At 39.0% G+C, this 15,648-nt stretch overlaps 1 protein-coding gene across 1 annotated transcript; it reads left to right on the forward strand.

Annotated features, from left to right (window-relative positions):
* Positions 1-8,547: 8,547 nt before the first annotated feature.
* Positions 8,548-14,231, forward strand: LOC132104337 (tribbles homolog 1-like). Its single transcript, XM_059509748.1, has 3 exons — positions 8,548-9,145; positions 9,889-10,181; positions 13,182-14,231. The coding sequence occupies exons 1-3, from the start codon at positions 8,861-8,863 to the stop codon at positions 13,645-13,647; spliced, it is 1,044 nt and encodes a 347-aa protein (XP_059365731.1). The 5' UTR covers positions 8,548-8,860; the 3' UTR covers positions 13,648-14,231.
* The last annotated feature ends 1,417 nt before the right edge of the window (positions 14,232-15,648 follow it).

Raw genomic sequence — 15,648 nt, forward strand, 5'->3', positions numbered from 1 at the left:
AACAAGATATTTAGTACAAGCTCTTGTTGATGAGTCATGCCACAACTTTAGTTAGTTTGCTTGTGTGAGCAATGGTGAAAGTCTTATAGTTCAGGCAGAACATTAATCTAATAAATCTTTACATCTTCTGAATATGATCCAAAAGGTTGCTGTTACTCATACAGACTAAGACACAAGCACGGTGGTCTATTACGTTAACTCACTTTCTTCCATCACAAGTGTTGCAGGAGCTGGCATGTTACACTGCCTTCTTCTCTCACCAAGCAAGTGTCAGAGAAGCAGCAGGGGAATGTCTCTCCTCCTCAGCCAGCTCCGGCTGTTTCCATTTACCTTCCAAACTGATGAAAATATTTACTCCTGAAAACCAAGAGGATAATTTTCCTTCCCTGACTCTGTTCCAAAGGCATCTGGACTGTGTTAAGAGCTTTTGTGTGAGGTGGGAACAGACTGAGTGTGAAGACAAAACCTGAAGAATGTCTGCGCAGTAAACTCCTGAACCCAGAATGACCCATCATGACACTGAGACATCATTGTTTGCTCTACTTTACCAAGAAATGGTGCATATAATAACACAAACACTGTGAGATGTTCATAATAGGCACTGAGCCACCAATATGTATAGTTAATGTATAGTTGTATCTACATTTTATATTTGATCTAGATTATTAGGCTGTTAATGTCATCTGTATGCACCGGGGGTCTGAGCAAATTTCGATTCACTGTATGTATGTACGGTACATGTGGAATAATTGACAATAAAGCAGACTTGACTTGATATTCCAGTCTTCAATATCAAATGATCCTTCAAAAATCATTCTGATTTAAAGAGTTCAAAAGAACAACATTTATTTGAAACAGAAATCCCATGCAAGAATGATGTAAATGTTCATACCAAGATATTATGCATAATAATACAAACATCAAGAGATGTTCATAAAAGGCACTTTGTTTGCTTTGAACACAAAATTAATTGCATTGGCATACTGAATCATTAAGAACACACACGAAATATAGGGTTTATACTAAGTTCAGTAACTTGTTAAACCATGCAAACCACGCTCCTGATGAGCCTTTTCTCTGTTCTCTTCTATCAAGTACAGTGTGTTCAAAAACACACAGGCCTAGTCCTAGCTCCAGACTGCACATACTGTATGCCAATTCTCCTTTGGACTGCACAGCAGCTGATATTCAATCTAGTTTGTTTTGTTCCTCTCAGTTTGTTGAGATAGAGTCTCATTATCCATATAGGGCTGTGCTCGCCTTTGTCCCAGCTTGTTCAATTCCCAGTAAGATTTGATTCACAGCCTCATTTCATATCATATCATTTCCCCATTGTGGGAAATTTGGCACTCTGTAGCCAGCGTGTTGCAGTCAGAGAGGCAATTTACATAATGAGTTTGTTTTTGGTGTCAGCAAGAGCTGTCTGAAAGCTTTCGTCATCCTGTTTATAGTAAAACTAATCTCATCATCAGCTTTGGCTAGTTTTGTCTTTACTCCTCATATGGCATGTACAGCTTTGTGTCCTGAGAGAATCACGACACAGCTGAGATCGAGAGCTCTCGATTTGCTGAGTGAGAGTTCTGACAGATCCAGGGAACAACAGCGGGTACATCAACATGCTGGCGACCCAGGGTGGAAGGCACAACAGATCACGCTGCAGCCTATTATTATAACTCAGTAGCATTAATAATGCATGTTTCCCTCTCTTAATTACCTCCATCTACATGTTAACTTAACACCTTCCTCTCAGCACTCACTCAATCCATACTACATTGACAAGTACAAACCAGTCACTGACCCGGAACAGAGCTCTCACGATTCCACATTTATGGAAAAAGCAGTTGCGTAACCTCTGCACACCTCTAAACAAAGCTGATGGGCACTTCTTTTCTAGTCAAGCTGAGAAAGTGCTCCTGGTGTAAATGCACTTTAAAAGTGATGTTAACAAGCCTTTACTAAAATGAGACTTGACTCCAGGGTTTGCTGGGAATCTCTTGACATTGATCCAGTGTCAGAAATCAATGTTTAAGTGCTAACACAGGATCCCAGTTATTTGTATTAAATAAAAAATATAGTTGTTACATAAAAAATGAACATAAAATATACACTACTGTTCAAAAGTTTTAAAGTCTCTTATGCTCACCAAGAGATTTTTATATTATTATTATAAAAAATACAGTGAAAATAGTTGTAACGAATTAAACCTCCATAATCATCGGAAAGAAGGAGGCAGGAACCGGCGGACAATCAAATAAAGACTTTAATAACAAAATAAACACAAAACAGCCCAACAGCCCCTCACGGACGACTGTCGCGCACAAATAAAAACAGAGACGAGAGAGGGAAGAAAAAAAAATTCCAGTTCCCAGACGCACTGCTGCTCGGCCCTCCACCAGCTGGGTGATCTCCTCCGCGGTGCCTGGCAGTGGCACTGGACGTCCCTCGGCGGACGGCACGACACTCCTCCGTCGCCCGGTGGACGGCAACGGCTCCTCCGGTTTTGGGCAGCCGGCAGGAGTCCCCCGTACCCTGCTCCTCCGGATTCCTTCACGGAGGCAGCAGACTCTGGCCCCCTGGCAAACGGCGCAGACTCCTCCGCTCCCCCACGGACGGCAGCCGCCCCTCCACATCACAGGCGGGTGGCAGCGAGCTCGCCTGTCCCCGGCAACTCACTCCAGCCCACCGCCTCGAGCGTCCATGGCGGCACACTTCCTCGCCAGCTCGATGGCACCGCGGATTCACCACAGCAGCGAGGGATCTTCAGCAGCGCGTCCCTCCTTCTCCCGGGCTTCGACACCACTGTAACGAATTAAACCTTCATAATCATCGGGAAGAAGGAGGCGGAAACCGGCGGACAATCAAATGATACTTTAATAACAAAATAAACACAAAACAGCACAACAGCCCCTCGTGGACGACTGTCGCGCACCAATAAAAAGCAAAACACAAACTAAAACCCAGGCCTGGTCCTCTCTCGTCCGTCACTGTCGTCGCTCTTTTTTTATATCCTTCCATCTCCTCCGTGGGACTCGAAACCGGTGGGTCGTACAGGTGTCGCTCATCTCCAATCACTCCACCGGCCTCGGTCTGTTCCCACGTCTCTCGGCCCCGCCCCACTCGTCACAATAGTATTTTATGAAATATAATATTATTCAATTTTAAAAAAGACCGTTTTCTATTTTAATACATTTTAAAATGTAGATTACTTCTGTGAAGCAAAGCTGAATTTTCAGTAGCCATTACTGCAGTCTTCAGCGTCACGTGATCCTTCAAATCCCTCTAATATGATGATTTGATGATTTTATTTTTTATTTTTAAATATGTTGTGTTTTTTTAATCACTTTCCATGCCATATTTGCTTAATCAGGAGACATAGATCAATTACTATCAAAATCTGAAAAGTGATATAAAGGTATTCCTTTGCTTAAGCAGCACTGAGGATAATCTGGCTAAACAGACACTCACGTTGTTCTCCACTCCTACTACAGCAATTTTTCCTGGCCTTCCCTTGCATCCTGCCATAATGCCTGTGAAATTATTGCTTTATCCTTTCATGGTATTATTGGTGTAAATCTCCCCTGTTGCAGTACAAAGCTGAAGGCCACTGAAATCCTGTTAATGTACTACAATTTAATTATTTTTGAAATGCTAAGCTCTCTCTCCCTTTGATAATTTAAGAACAGTTGACTCATTCTTGATGACTGAAAGGTTTAGAAGGTTTTTTTCACACTAACGGACTCAAGACGAGTGTAAACTGTAGGTCTGCACTTAAGTGGCATTAATGCATTTTTAAGAGGTTCCCCTCCTCTATTTCTTCTCTAAATGGAATTAAACCCAGCTACTTCATGCTTTTTGAACCTGCAAGAGACTATTAGCAGAAGCGATATTACGGGTCGCTCTCACCATTTAACCTCTCACTTAGGCAACATCTGAGAATCTCAACACAGATCCACATTCCAAACCTCTTTCTTAAGGTCATACAGTTGTAAGCAGCGGCGCACTTCCTCTCAGAATGACTGTACTCAACTGAAGTAGGAGACTGGTGTCTGGGTGGTGTGGGGAACTGCCCTTAGCCACCACACCACACTTTATTTCCTCAGGCTGACAGTATGAGCTCTTACTCATCACCATTGATTGTTGATGATAACACTTACCATAACAAACACTTGGTATTCTCTAGTGTAACTGGATCCTGAGAAACATTGTAGTAAAAAAATACTTTAAAAAAACACTACAGCACATGGGAAAAGTTCTCAGTTGAAATACGCAGAAGCTGCGTGGAAGCTGATTCAACTTGGCCTGTTTGAAATTTGATGCTGGTTAAACCGTGGAATGTTTACAACAGCATTTTAGTGTTGCTGAATATGAGCCAATGCGCCTGAATGTATTATGTCTACTAAACCATTAGGATTTCAAAATCTTGCCACTTGAGGTTTTACAAGCCTAGCCGTAGATGTCCAGGCACCACTTCAAAAGTGCCTGCACACATCTGTGAGCAAACCACAGGCGCTGAAGAGGAAAGACTCGTGACTGAATTACTGTGGGGCTGTTTGTATCACAATCTCCTCACGTTAGCCCCAGACCTTCTCTGACCTCCTGACTCCCACACTACATCAGCTCCTAAGACCACTGTGTCAGGCTGCACCATTACAATCATGCCATCTGATGTTTTTTCATAGCATTTTTTAATAGGATTTTTAATTCATTCATAATTATTTACAGGAATGTGAAACAATTGTTTAGATTTTTTATTTCTATTTAAGATAGTTTCTGCACTCAAGAAATAATAGTCTTGCAATTTTATTTCTCACAAATGTTTCTTTCTTTCTCAAAAGTGTAACTGTAAGGGGATGTTTGATTTGTCATTTTATAAAGTGCACATTTTAAAAGTGTACTTAAGAATGTAAAGTGCTTAATAACTATTCAGTAATATTATATTATCTGCAATAAGTGCAATACAAGTGTGCATTCAATACAATTAAGCTTCCTTCTTTTTCACAATGATATCCCTTTAAATCTCACAATTTTATCAGTATTTTTTACAGTTACCGTATTTATTTTTTACTCTGAGGCAGAGATGGGCTTTAAAGAGCCTTATCATGTTTTCTTGTGCGGTTAACCTGTAATTGACTTTACACCTTTTGGGCTGTGTGTAGTACTTAAAACTTCCCTATTTCATGATTGCTTTTGATAGTCATTCGCATGGTCAAAGTTCAGCCACACGCATGATGTTTCATTCCTGTCAAGGCCAAAATCACTGGTATTTTTTTTCTCTCTCTTCCAATCCAGCCGGTGTATGTACAGACCATCTAAGTAGAACGTACCTGTTTCTGGCTGAGCTGTTGAGTGCACACAGTGATCAGTTCCCTTTGTCTTTGCTACTGGCAATGAGTCAGCTAATTACAGTGGAAAAGAGCTCTGTTAGGGCTCTCAAGCGAGAATGACCTCAAATAGCCATGTTCTCTGAATCACATGCAAACATAACACAAATAGCGTCCAGTGTGGTCTCAGTGACACCTGTTTATGTCATAACAAAAGAGAAGTAGATATTTCCCATGGAGAGTAGGGTGTTTTACACTAAAGGGAGAGGAAGAAGAGAAAACCTGTTCTATTCCTGCTTAACAGCATGACAGACACATCAGATACTGAGTCATCAGAGAGATATTTTACAGTCAAAGAAAACATGGTTGCTAATAATAATTTGTCTTTACACAGTGACAAATTCAGGCAAGCAGGACAGGAATGAAGCGTACTGAAATATTCCACACTTCTTTTTTGGAACTGCAGGAACCTTTCTCATACTGGTATTCTGCTGAATCACCTCTGAATACTTTTATTCCACACATATTTGTCTTTATTTTTAGACCTTGATCATTAGCCCACAAAAATACTCATTAACACCGAAAAATCGCAATGTGATAAAGCTCTGATATTTTAAGCATCAAAAACAGCCCATATTCCCTTGAGTCTATTCTAAACGGTGCTTTCTTTTTCTGTGTAGTGAAACAGGTGCTAGTTCAACTACACCCTTCCAAATTAAGAGTGGTCACAGCCAATGAAACGGAGAAATTTGTCAGTAGTGACATACTCAACAGACTGTGTGGGACGTATGCAGTCAATAAGGAACTGCATCAGATTTTATTTTGTCACACAGCTGATGTTTCAAACACAATGTGGAAGTCGCTGTCTTGCATGCCCTGAAGGCTTGCTGAAGTAGGCCTATGCTAATAGGCCAAATGGCACGGTGAGACACAATTTTATTATGTGCATCAAAAGCAGGCCCGGATTGGCTAATCGGGAGCACCGGGAAAATTCCCGGTGGGCCGGTATGTTTTTTTGGCTGCGAGGGCCGTTGTTGTCACGGCACTGGGTTGAAATATATAATTTTATATATATATATATATATTTATTTATTTAGTATTATATTACCGCAGGCCCACTCTTTTTATTTATTATTTTGCCACCGTCCCACTATTTTTTTATTTTATATTTTCTCGCAGAGTGCAGCCTGCAAGATAATGATGACGTTATTATCTGTTGACTCCCTGGCCCCGCCCTCAACACGTCATCTTGCAAGTTGCTCAAAATAAAAATAAAAATTGAGATAAAAATGGATAACAGAAAGCGCAAATGCGGCGCTGAAAAGTCCAGAATAAATAAGAAGAGAGCTTTGGAAACTTATGCGGCCAAATGTTCTAAGATGAGCACATTCTTCCTCAAAAAAACAAACGGAGATGACGAGGCCGGTAAGAAAGCTAACGTTAAGGTAGTTAGGAGCAGTTCAAGATATCAGTATAGCGACATTGCAAAAGAACGTTGTTTGCAAACCACCGCTCATGTATCAAACTTTTTCATGTAGCTCTTCAGCAGCAGCCGCCTAGTGCAGTTTGCTGCGAACAGTGAAGAGCAAGGTCCAGTAACGTTACCAAGCTCCAGTCATGAGCCCATCACACCAGAATGGGCAGGTAGGATTGTCATTCAGAAGAACTAATAGTAATGAAGAGTTCCTGCTCAATGAAAAATGCCCTGAGATAATTAATGATACCTGATGATTCAGCAATACATTAATGAAACTGAGGTGATACTGTCGTTAGAAAGTGCAATACATTTTATTTTAATCTTTATTTTTTATTTTGTTTTATATATTTGTTTTTATTTTTATTTTTTCTTTATTTCAATGTTTGGTTTATGAAAACTAAATCTTAAAGAAAAGAGATGCTTACACTATCCTGTTATTTACTGTTCTAATAAATCTTCACTCTGAAGCAAAACTTAGTCTATTGTTTTTGCACTGAATTGGAAATGATGATGTTTTTAAAAATGCAATGAATTACAAGGCTGTAGGGAATTATATGCTGAGGTTTTAATTACATTATTTTAATATAGTCAGTTGTGAACTAAAGTGGGCCGGTCTAAGGCTTGAAACTCCAGGGCTGAAAATGAGTCCCAATCTGGCCCTGATCATATGCACACATTTTTTAGCTCTTTGTGCATTACCCCTCTGGTTAAATTAAACAAATATCTCCCTCCTAGAAATATCTATGGTTATTCTACAAAGGGCACCACCACCACTCCCTTGTCTTTCTCTTTATGGCGATGACTCATCAGCATAGCCTATTAACATATATGAACTGCATATATAAAGTACAAACCCACCGATTCCTCAGACACAGACCATTTTTTTAAGTCAGGTGGGATAAATATGCAATTTTGGTTGATATATTTGCAGGAATATGATGTATCTTAAACATAGTAAGAAAATAGGCACATGAATAGTGCAGCAGACTTAATAAGTAGCCTACAATAACCCTCTGACCCCTGAATGTCGAAATAAGTTAATCATTGCCTGGCCATGTGTTTTGATGAAGAATGAAAAATATGAATGAAACTTCCTTGGATTTCACAATGCCGAACATTTGGAGTTAATTATAAACATTTGAAAAAAAAAATACAAAGGCGGCAGTTTTACATGGGCTAAGTGTTACATAAAAGCTTCGCTTGCAGATTTGAAAGCTGAGAGAAAAGGAAAGTTGATTAAACCAGCGCTTTACTATTAATCTGGAAGGTGAATGGCATGTGGCGATTGCTCAATCGTCGAGACTGCAATGAATGTGTCACTTGAAAGAGTCTGAACCGGGCGGAGTTCCAGCTTTGGGAAGTCCGATTCATTTTAACGAAAAGCTTCGTTCGGACGAAGTGATTCAATAAATTCGATTCAATGATTCTTTTGAGTCATCACTCAAAGTTGTCCGCTGAAGTACATGCGCGACATTATGTGCATCATCATGAAGTTGGCCTAAATCACATTTAAGTTTGCCGATATTATCGCTGTGTTTCGTTTCTGCCGTATCGATCGTGTTATTTGTTGATCCAGCATCATGACACCCACTTCACAGTTTTACTGCCAATGTTTCCCATTCAGGGGAATGATCAGAAGAATCTTCCGAATCGATTTAAGTGAATAATTAAAAAGAACCGACTCGCTCGAATCGGACATCAGCTGAAAGTAGAGCTCAGAAAACAGCATCAGTAGTTCAGTGAGTCAGACAGCCCTCCTCTCGGGCTCAGATCTACACCGGGAATATTTCACACCACACAGCTGCCTCATACAGTATCTTTTGGGCTTCAATGTTGTTCAAAAAGCTTTAACGGACCAATGCAAAAAAATAAAACAAAAACTGAAAAACAATGGATAAGCGAAACAGGCAGCAAACCTATGAAAAAGAAACTTGCGTTTCACATTCATTAACGAGTAAGTAGGATTTTTTTTTTTTTTTTGCATCGCATGTATAGATCCGTAATATGCTTGTGTAAAATCAGACCTACATCAGTTTCAACTAGCCTACTGTAGTTTGTAAGAATGAGCGTTCAGTGGCTTCAGAATCCGGTACCGGGAAGACACGGACACAAGCGCTTTGACACAGACGAGCCCGTGATCAGATGTACGCGACTCAGCGAGTCTTCTGCTGATGTGGGTCTCCTGGGCTCCTCACCGGGATCCCCGGTAAGCGGAGCACCTCTGAGCCTCACCTCAGCCCACCAGGGTCCCGCTCGTATCGGCCAGTACCTGCTAGTGCCCCTGACCGACCGACCGGGGGTACACAGCGCTTTAGATATGGACACAAAGGAGGAACTGCTCTGCAAGGTAAACCAATGCATAATATAATGTACATGACCCATATAATGATCCACTCTCTTCAACTAACACGTTTTATTCCTCTGAGACCCAGCACATTTATTTATTTTTAAACGTAGGTAAGGTAAGGTAGGTAATTTTTAAGTTTCAATAATACGCATCATCATCATCATTAACAACAACTAAAACTAAATTATTATTGTTATTATAATTATTATTATATTGTGTCTTATTTATACTTATTGTATAAATATATAATATTATATACAAATATGCAGTTGAAACAAAATAAATACTGCAGGATTAAAAACAATGGCATGTACAGTATGATCTCAGAGTTATTATTAAAATGAGGACAAAGTGAAGTTTTGGGTCTCATAATCTAATTTCTACATAATTTTTTATTTTAAATAACAGTAAACTTTCAGTTAGGAAGAGATATCAGAATTTGTGTTCAGATTACATGGATGCCATATTATTTATATCTATACATTTAAATATGATAGATGTGTATCAATTATTTATGTATCTGCATCTGTGTGAGAAATATGGGGCTGACTTGACACTCAAAAAGACTGTATTATTACTGCCACTAACTTCAACTTTTTATAATATGTTTGTGCTTTAATCTAAGAGTATCACTTCCATTCACCTCCAGTGAACTGACTTAATCAGGTCAGAGTTGATGTTGTCTTATAATACTATACGGAACACTATTTTTTATTTCAGTTTTTTTTTTTTGCCATCTGCAGGTGTTTGATATGGGCCAATACCAGGAGAAAATAACAGCCTACAGCATGCTCTCAAGTCATAAGAACATTGTACAGATAAAAGACATAGTTCTTGGGGAGAGCAAAGCATATGTGTTCCAAGAGAAGGATTTTGGCGACATGCACACCTTTGTAAAGAGTAGCAAGAGGCTTCCTGAAGACCTGGCTTCCAAGCTTTTCTACCAGGTGGTATCTGCAGTGAACCACTGCCACCAGGTTGGCATCATTTTGGGGGACCTCAAGCTTCGCAAGTTTGTGTTCTCAGATGAGAAAAGGTGAGAGTTATAATTAGTGAGCAGGAGTTTTTATGAAGCACACCAGGTGCAGTACTGTACCTCATGCATCAATGCTGTGACATCAGCAGTGTTATACTGGGTGAATAGTGTCAGTTATAGTTTTATTTAGTTTTCACTTCCTCGCAGCAATGTGTCACATTGCAGGTGATTGGTGCTGCTTCCCTAAAGATTCAATGGAACAAACCTATTAACACTCACTCACTCATGTTCCTCTGGATTTTTCTTGAGAAAACGAGAGTCTTCTGAATTACATAAGTGAATTATGTATAAAAAAAACATCATAGATTGAATTTAACCATTTTTATCCATAATCCCCAATGAAAGAAACACATTGAAGATAGCTTACCCATCTGCCTGCCTGTCTATCTAAATTACTTAATATAAATATGATAAATATAAAACATTTTTCTATATATATATATTTTAACAGAGTTTTTTTATTAGCATGCTGTGTTTCTGCTGCTAGACAATAAAACGTTGCACTTTCAAAATAATTGTGTCAAAATAATCCAGTTTATACACATTGCTACAAATTTCTGCATTGTTAGATTACATAGTGTCTAAATGTTTTTGAAAAATACAATGTAAATGTCCCTTAAAAATGCATCCGTTTAGCCTCAAGTAAATTTAAAACTAACCTAAAGGGCTTATACAGGGCTTCTTTAGAACAAATTATCCAACTACCAACTACCTTACCAATAAGCAGATTTAGCAAATATGTTGTTTTTTTACATCCTTCAATAAAGACATTTGGTTTGCCATTTCTGGGCCAACGTTTTAAGCCTGACCTTTGGGCATCGGTTTTCATTTGAGTGAAGCAGACAAGAACGTATAAGAGGACGTAGTCACCCTTCTTTCATAGCAGCCAATGGGTGCAGCAAGATGAGTCATAGCAATGCACACAGAGGGGAAACTCACCATTCAGGATCATACCCACACACTCGACACTCCACTCCACTCCTAAATACAGCACCGCTCGTAGGTGAGGGGGTCCGGATCTGGCCATTGCAACACTTACAGATTGGCGGTCTGGCCTAGCAGACGCGTCCGTCTGGCACAGACGTGACCAGGGCATGCTGACATTTAGTCAGACGAATAGAGCATTTGTGTTTTCTTTCACTTTGTTCAGCACCAGGCAGCATAGTGACAGATTATGCAAACCTGCTGTCTGCACACACTTTATCTTTCTGAATGCAATTTCCATAGCTAGAATAGCTTTTGTAAAATGCAGTAATGATGAGTGATGGATAAGCAACAAAAAGATTGAAGCGCTGTGATAACGCTGAGATACGGTGTGTGATTGCATACAGAAAGACACTCAATGACCTGGAATGCGTCTGTAGTTAGATTGTGAAACACAAACACGCACACAAACAGGCTGGTTGGGCAGGGGCTGTTCATGCGTCACTGATGTAACAGCACTGTTTGTGGGTAATAAGGCTCTGCCAGATGCTGTGAGCGTACAGCACAGGTGCAGGAAGAACACAGTGGACCTGCAGCACAGCGCAGTGCATTTCATTTGTCCACAGTCTCTCTGTCTGTCACACACACAGGTCTATGACTCATTCTCTCCACCTCTTTGGCAGAATGCTGTTGTGTCATCTGCAAACCCCCCAAACCAAGGCTGATAGCCAGTGATGAAACACAATAGCATGCAGAGCAGCTCATGTTTTACTGAAAGGGATACCACAGACTCATGGGTCATCAAGTCTACATCTAAAGTCCACAGGGATATTCCTAGAGTAGTAGGGGATTTGTTTCTATTGGAAACTGAGCTAAACTTAACCCAGTGTTTACAAGAATACATTACAGAGCTCTTTGGAATGAGAGGAAGTGTGTTCACTTTGCACACGTGCGTTGTGGAAACTCTCATGCATGCTTTTGTTTAAACGAAGGCCATAATTAGATGAGGATCTGTCCTATATTTGTTGTAGTAATAGTTTCCGTGATTTATCTTCACAGCAATCTGTGAGCTCAACAAAAGGGATGGAGAGTTATTTCAGATCAATGCACAATGAAGGAAGACTTCAATACATCACTTTGTTTAGCAATGGAAGTGAAAGATACTAAATCTATCATCAGCAGGCCCACAAGGAATCTGTGCCCACAGAGTCCTGCGTAGATTTCCACAGAGCCGGATCACCTGTCATTTACATCACGCCACCCTCTGTGTTATATCCTGGCTAATTTTATTAGGCTTTATGCTTTGTTAAAAGTGTAACTCAAGGATTTTTCCCGTGTTTAAGATTTGAACTTGCTCTCTGATGGCAGTTTATTAAGAGATAACAAGTTATGACAATGCATTGATACCAAGGACCAAAAGAGGGAAGTCTCCCCCTTCTTACAATATAAATGCAGCTTAATATTTTAATCTAAAAACAATAACCGGTTATTGTTATTGTGCTAAAGCAAACTGTTAAAATATTTAAATGATCTTGACTTAATCATTTCTGACCTGTAATCAGAAAGCAACATTAAATATTATTTGTAACAAATCTGGTGAATGTCAGTAAAAATCATTACATTAATATTTTCATATTATTATATGAGTGCACACATCAAATATGATTGCCCTAAAAATACACTACCGTTCAAATGAATAAATGCTGTTCTTTTGATGTTTCAAAGAAAAAAAGTGTCAGTTTCCAAAAAATAAGAACAACTGAAAATTCAGCTTTGCTATCACAGGACATTTTAAAATATATATTAAAATAGAGAAACTGTTTTAAACTGCACTAACATTTCACAGTATTACTGTTTTTACTGTATTTTTGTTCAAATTAAGAAATTTTTTTACAAAGCATTTTTTTCCACAATTTTTGCATCAAAATTTCTGTGTAAATGTGAAAAAAAGACCTGATCATTAGTGCAATGTAGCTTATTCTGAATGGAATGTATACCAGTCATATGATTTTTTTTTTACAGCCAAAACACAGTAAATAGTGCCTGATTGTACTAACCATGATGTGTTTATTTTAGGGCCCAACTGAAATTAGAGGATCTGGGGGACTGCCATATTCTGCGCGGAGAGGACGACTTGATGTTTGACACGCACGGCTGCCCTGCTTACGTGAGTCCTGAGATTTTAAACGGCGGAGTGTGTTACTCAGGCAAGCAGGCGGACGCGTGGAGCCTCGGCATCATGCTGTACACAATGCTGGTGGGCCGCTATCCTTTCCATGACCCGGACCCCGCAACCCTGTTCTCTAAGATTCGACGGGGCACATATTGCCTCCCTGATGGGCTGTCTTTAAGGGCGCGCTGCCTACTTCGCAGTCTGCTCAGAAAGGACCCGGGCGAAAGACTGACCACAGCGGAGGTCCTCATTCACCCGTGGTTTAATGGCAGCACACAGGACACAGGACATGCAGAACAGGAAGTCAACCTGAGAGAACAGACAGTGCCCCAGATAGAAATTGAGCAGGATGAGGATTTTTTCTCCTGAGGAAACCATATAGCTTCAATATGGACCAAAACTGTTCGTGAACTTGGTGTTTTATTTTTATTATTTGGTTTCTTATATGGATTTTGTAATAGATTCAGAAGTATACGCTCAGTGAGTATTCACTCACAGTACTGTATCATGTGTGTCAGGTTTTTAAGGACAGTGTGAACAATAGCCAGTGTAGTCGTTTTGAAGTCGTCTGCTAGTGAATCATTCTTGTGCTGTATGAAGTGAATGAGACTGGGCATTATGGGTCATGTGATAACGAGAGAATGTGAGAATGTGTGCATGGTGTCTAACCTCGGCCTATGGGGCAGACCTTTGGCTTCACTTACTGTCAAAACGAATTGTCACTAAGTGAATACTGCAGTACCAAAGGTACTTGTCTCCTTTTATAGGAGGAGAATGAAAACTAAAGGAATCTGACACACGCATACATATGGAGGACTAGAAGTGCAGCTTAAAAATATAATAAATAAACAATTATCAGTACGTTTAATAAAAAAGTAAGAATTGTAATAAAAAAAAATACAAATATAGACATTTTAACCTATTTAATTAATGTTTAGAAATGTAGTTAAATATAAAAATGCAACTGGTTTAAAAAGCTTTTTTAAGTGCTCTTACAAAATAAACAGTGTAAATTTAGATTTCATAAGGACTTTTAAAAAAGCAACTTGCCAATGCTTTATTAGATACAATTTTAAAAAAGCATTTAAAGTGATTTTATTATTTAATATTAATACATATAATTAATGTTTTACTATATTTACAATTTTAAACATTAATTAAATAAACACTGGTAATTATGATTATATTTGTGAATTCTAAATGGCAATTAAGCTGCATTTTATTTTATTTATTTTTTAATTAATAAATTGATAATTGATTTACTCATTTTAATTTGAGGTTGCACTTCCGATTACATGCTATAAACTGTTTTAAATCACAGATACTGTTTGCTATTCCGAGTTATGCCTCTCAAGATTTGCCAAACTGTACAGAAGAGCCGTTCAGAGGTTAAATGTCACATATTGACCTTTAACACTCTGTGACATCTAATGGGTTACCATTACATACAGATTCTTAAATATTCAGGATGAGCCTCTTACAGACTGATACAAAGTGTTCATTTATTCTGCTGTATCCTGATCTCTCTAGTCTTTCTTGACACTGTTCATTTACTTGAATCCAAGCAACCTAATAACAGCATGAGGCTTCAGTATGGCAGGCTAGTTCATACTGCGAGTAAGATATAAGATGACTCAACAGCGGGGCGTTGGTGTAACGAAGAGGAAAGGGCTATGAACCCAGAATAGTGTGCTCAGTATGACTACAAATGCATATCTTCACTCTCACTTTAAAGAAAGGAGAACAGTACTACTGTAAGGGTTGAGCATCCTATAAAGGTCTGTTTTCTGCTTGCCCTCTTGTTGGGGATTTTGTTACCTCTAAATCCAAGAATAATGGTGATACATGACGTTTATGATTTCTGAAAGGCTCTTTATAAGCAAAGGCTGGAGGGTATGCAAAATGTCGTTCTTATGCATGCAACACATGGGGAAAGATGACACGAGTGCACAGAGTTCATATTGCTCTGTGAATTATGTATTTGTGACACAAACCCCAAGGCTTGACCATGAGGGTTTAACGGTTAAAATTCATTGTTCAAATGAGCATCTGTAAATATGTACATCTTAAGTGTGTGAACAAAATTTAATAAACTCTTTGTTATTTATATCTGTGGTGCATTCTGTGAAAAACGTCTCTCTAGAAAGATTGCATAGGTTTTGTATAAAGCAAAACTGTAGCACAGTACATTGCATTTTATTCCTTGTGATTTCTTTTTTATTTCCAGACCAGAGATCATTGATAATTTTCTCAATCCAGTCTCAAGATGTCAAAATAACTCTTGTTAACAAAAAAGGTGTGCTTAGCTGTATTGAATGTGCACTTTAGTGTAGTTCAAACCTTAAAAGTATACGTATATAACTGTACTTG

The sequence above is a fragment of the Carassius carassius genome, chromosome 25, assembly GCF_963082965.1.
Source record: "Carassius carassius chromosome 25, fCarCar2.1, whole genome shotgun sequence".
NCBI classification, from domain to species: Eukaryota; Metazoa; Chordata; class Actinopteri; order Cypriniformes; family Cyprinidae; genus Carassius; species Carassius carassius.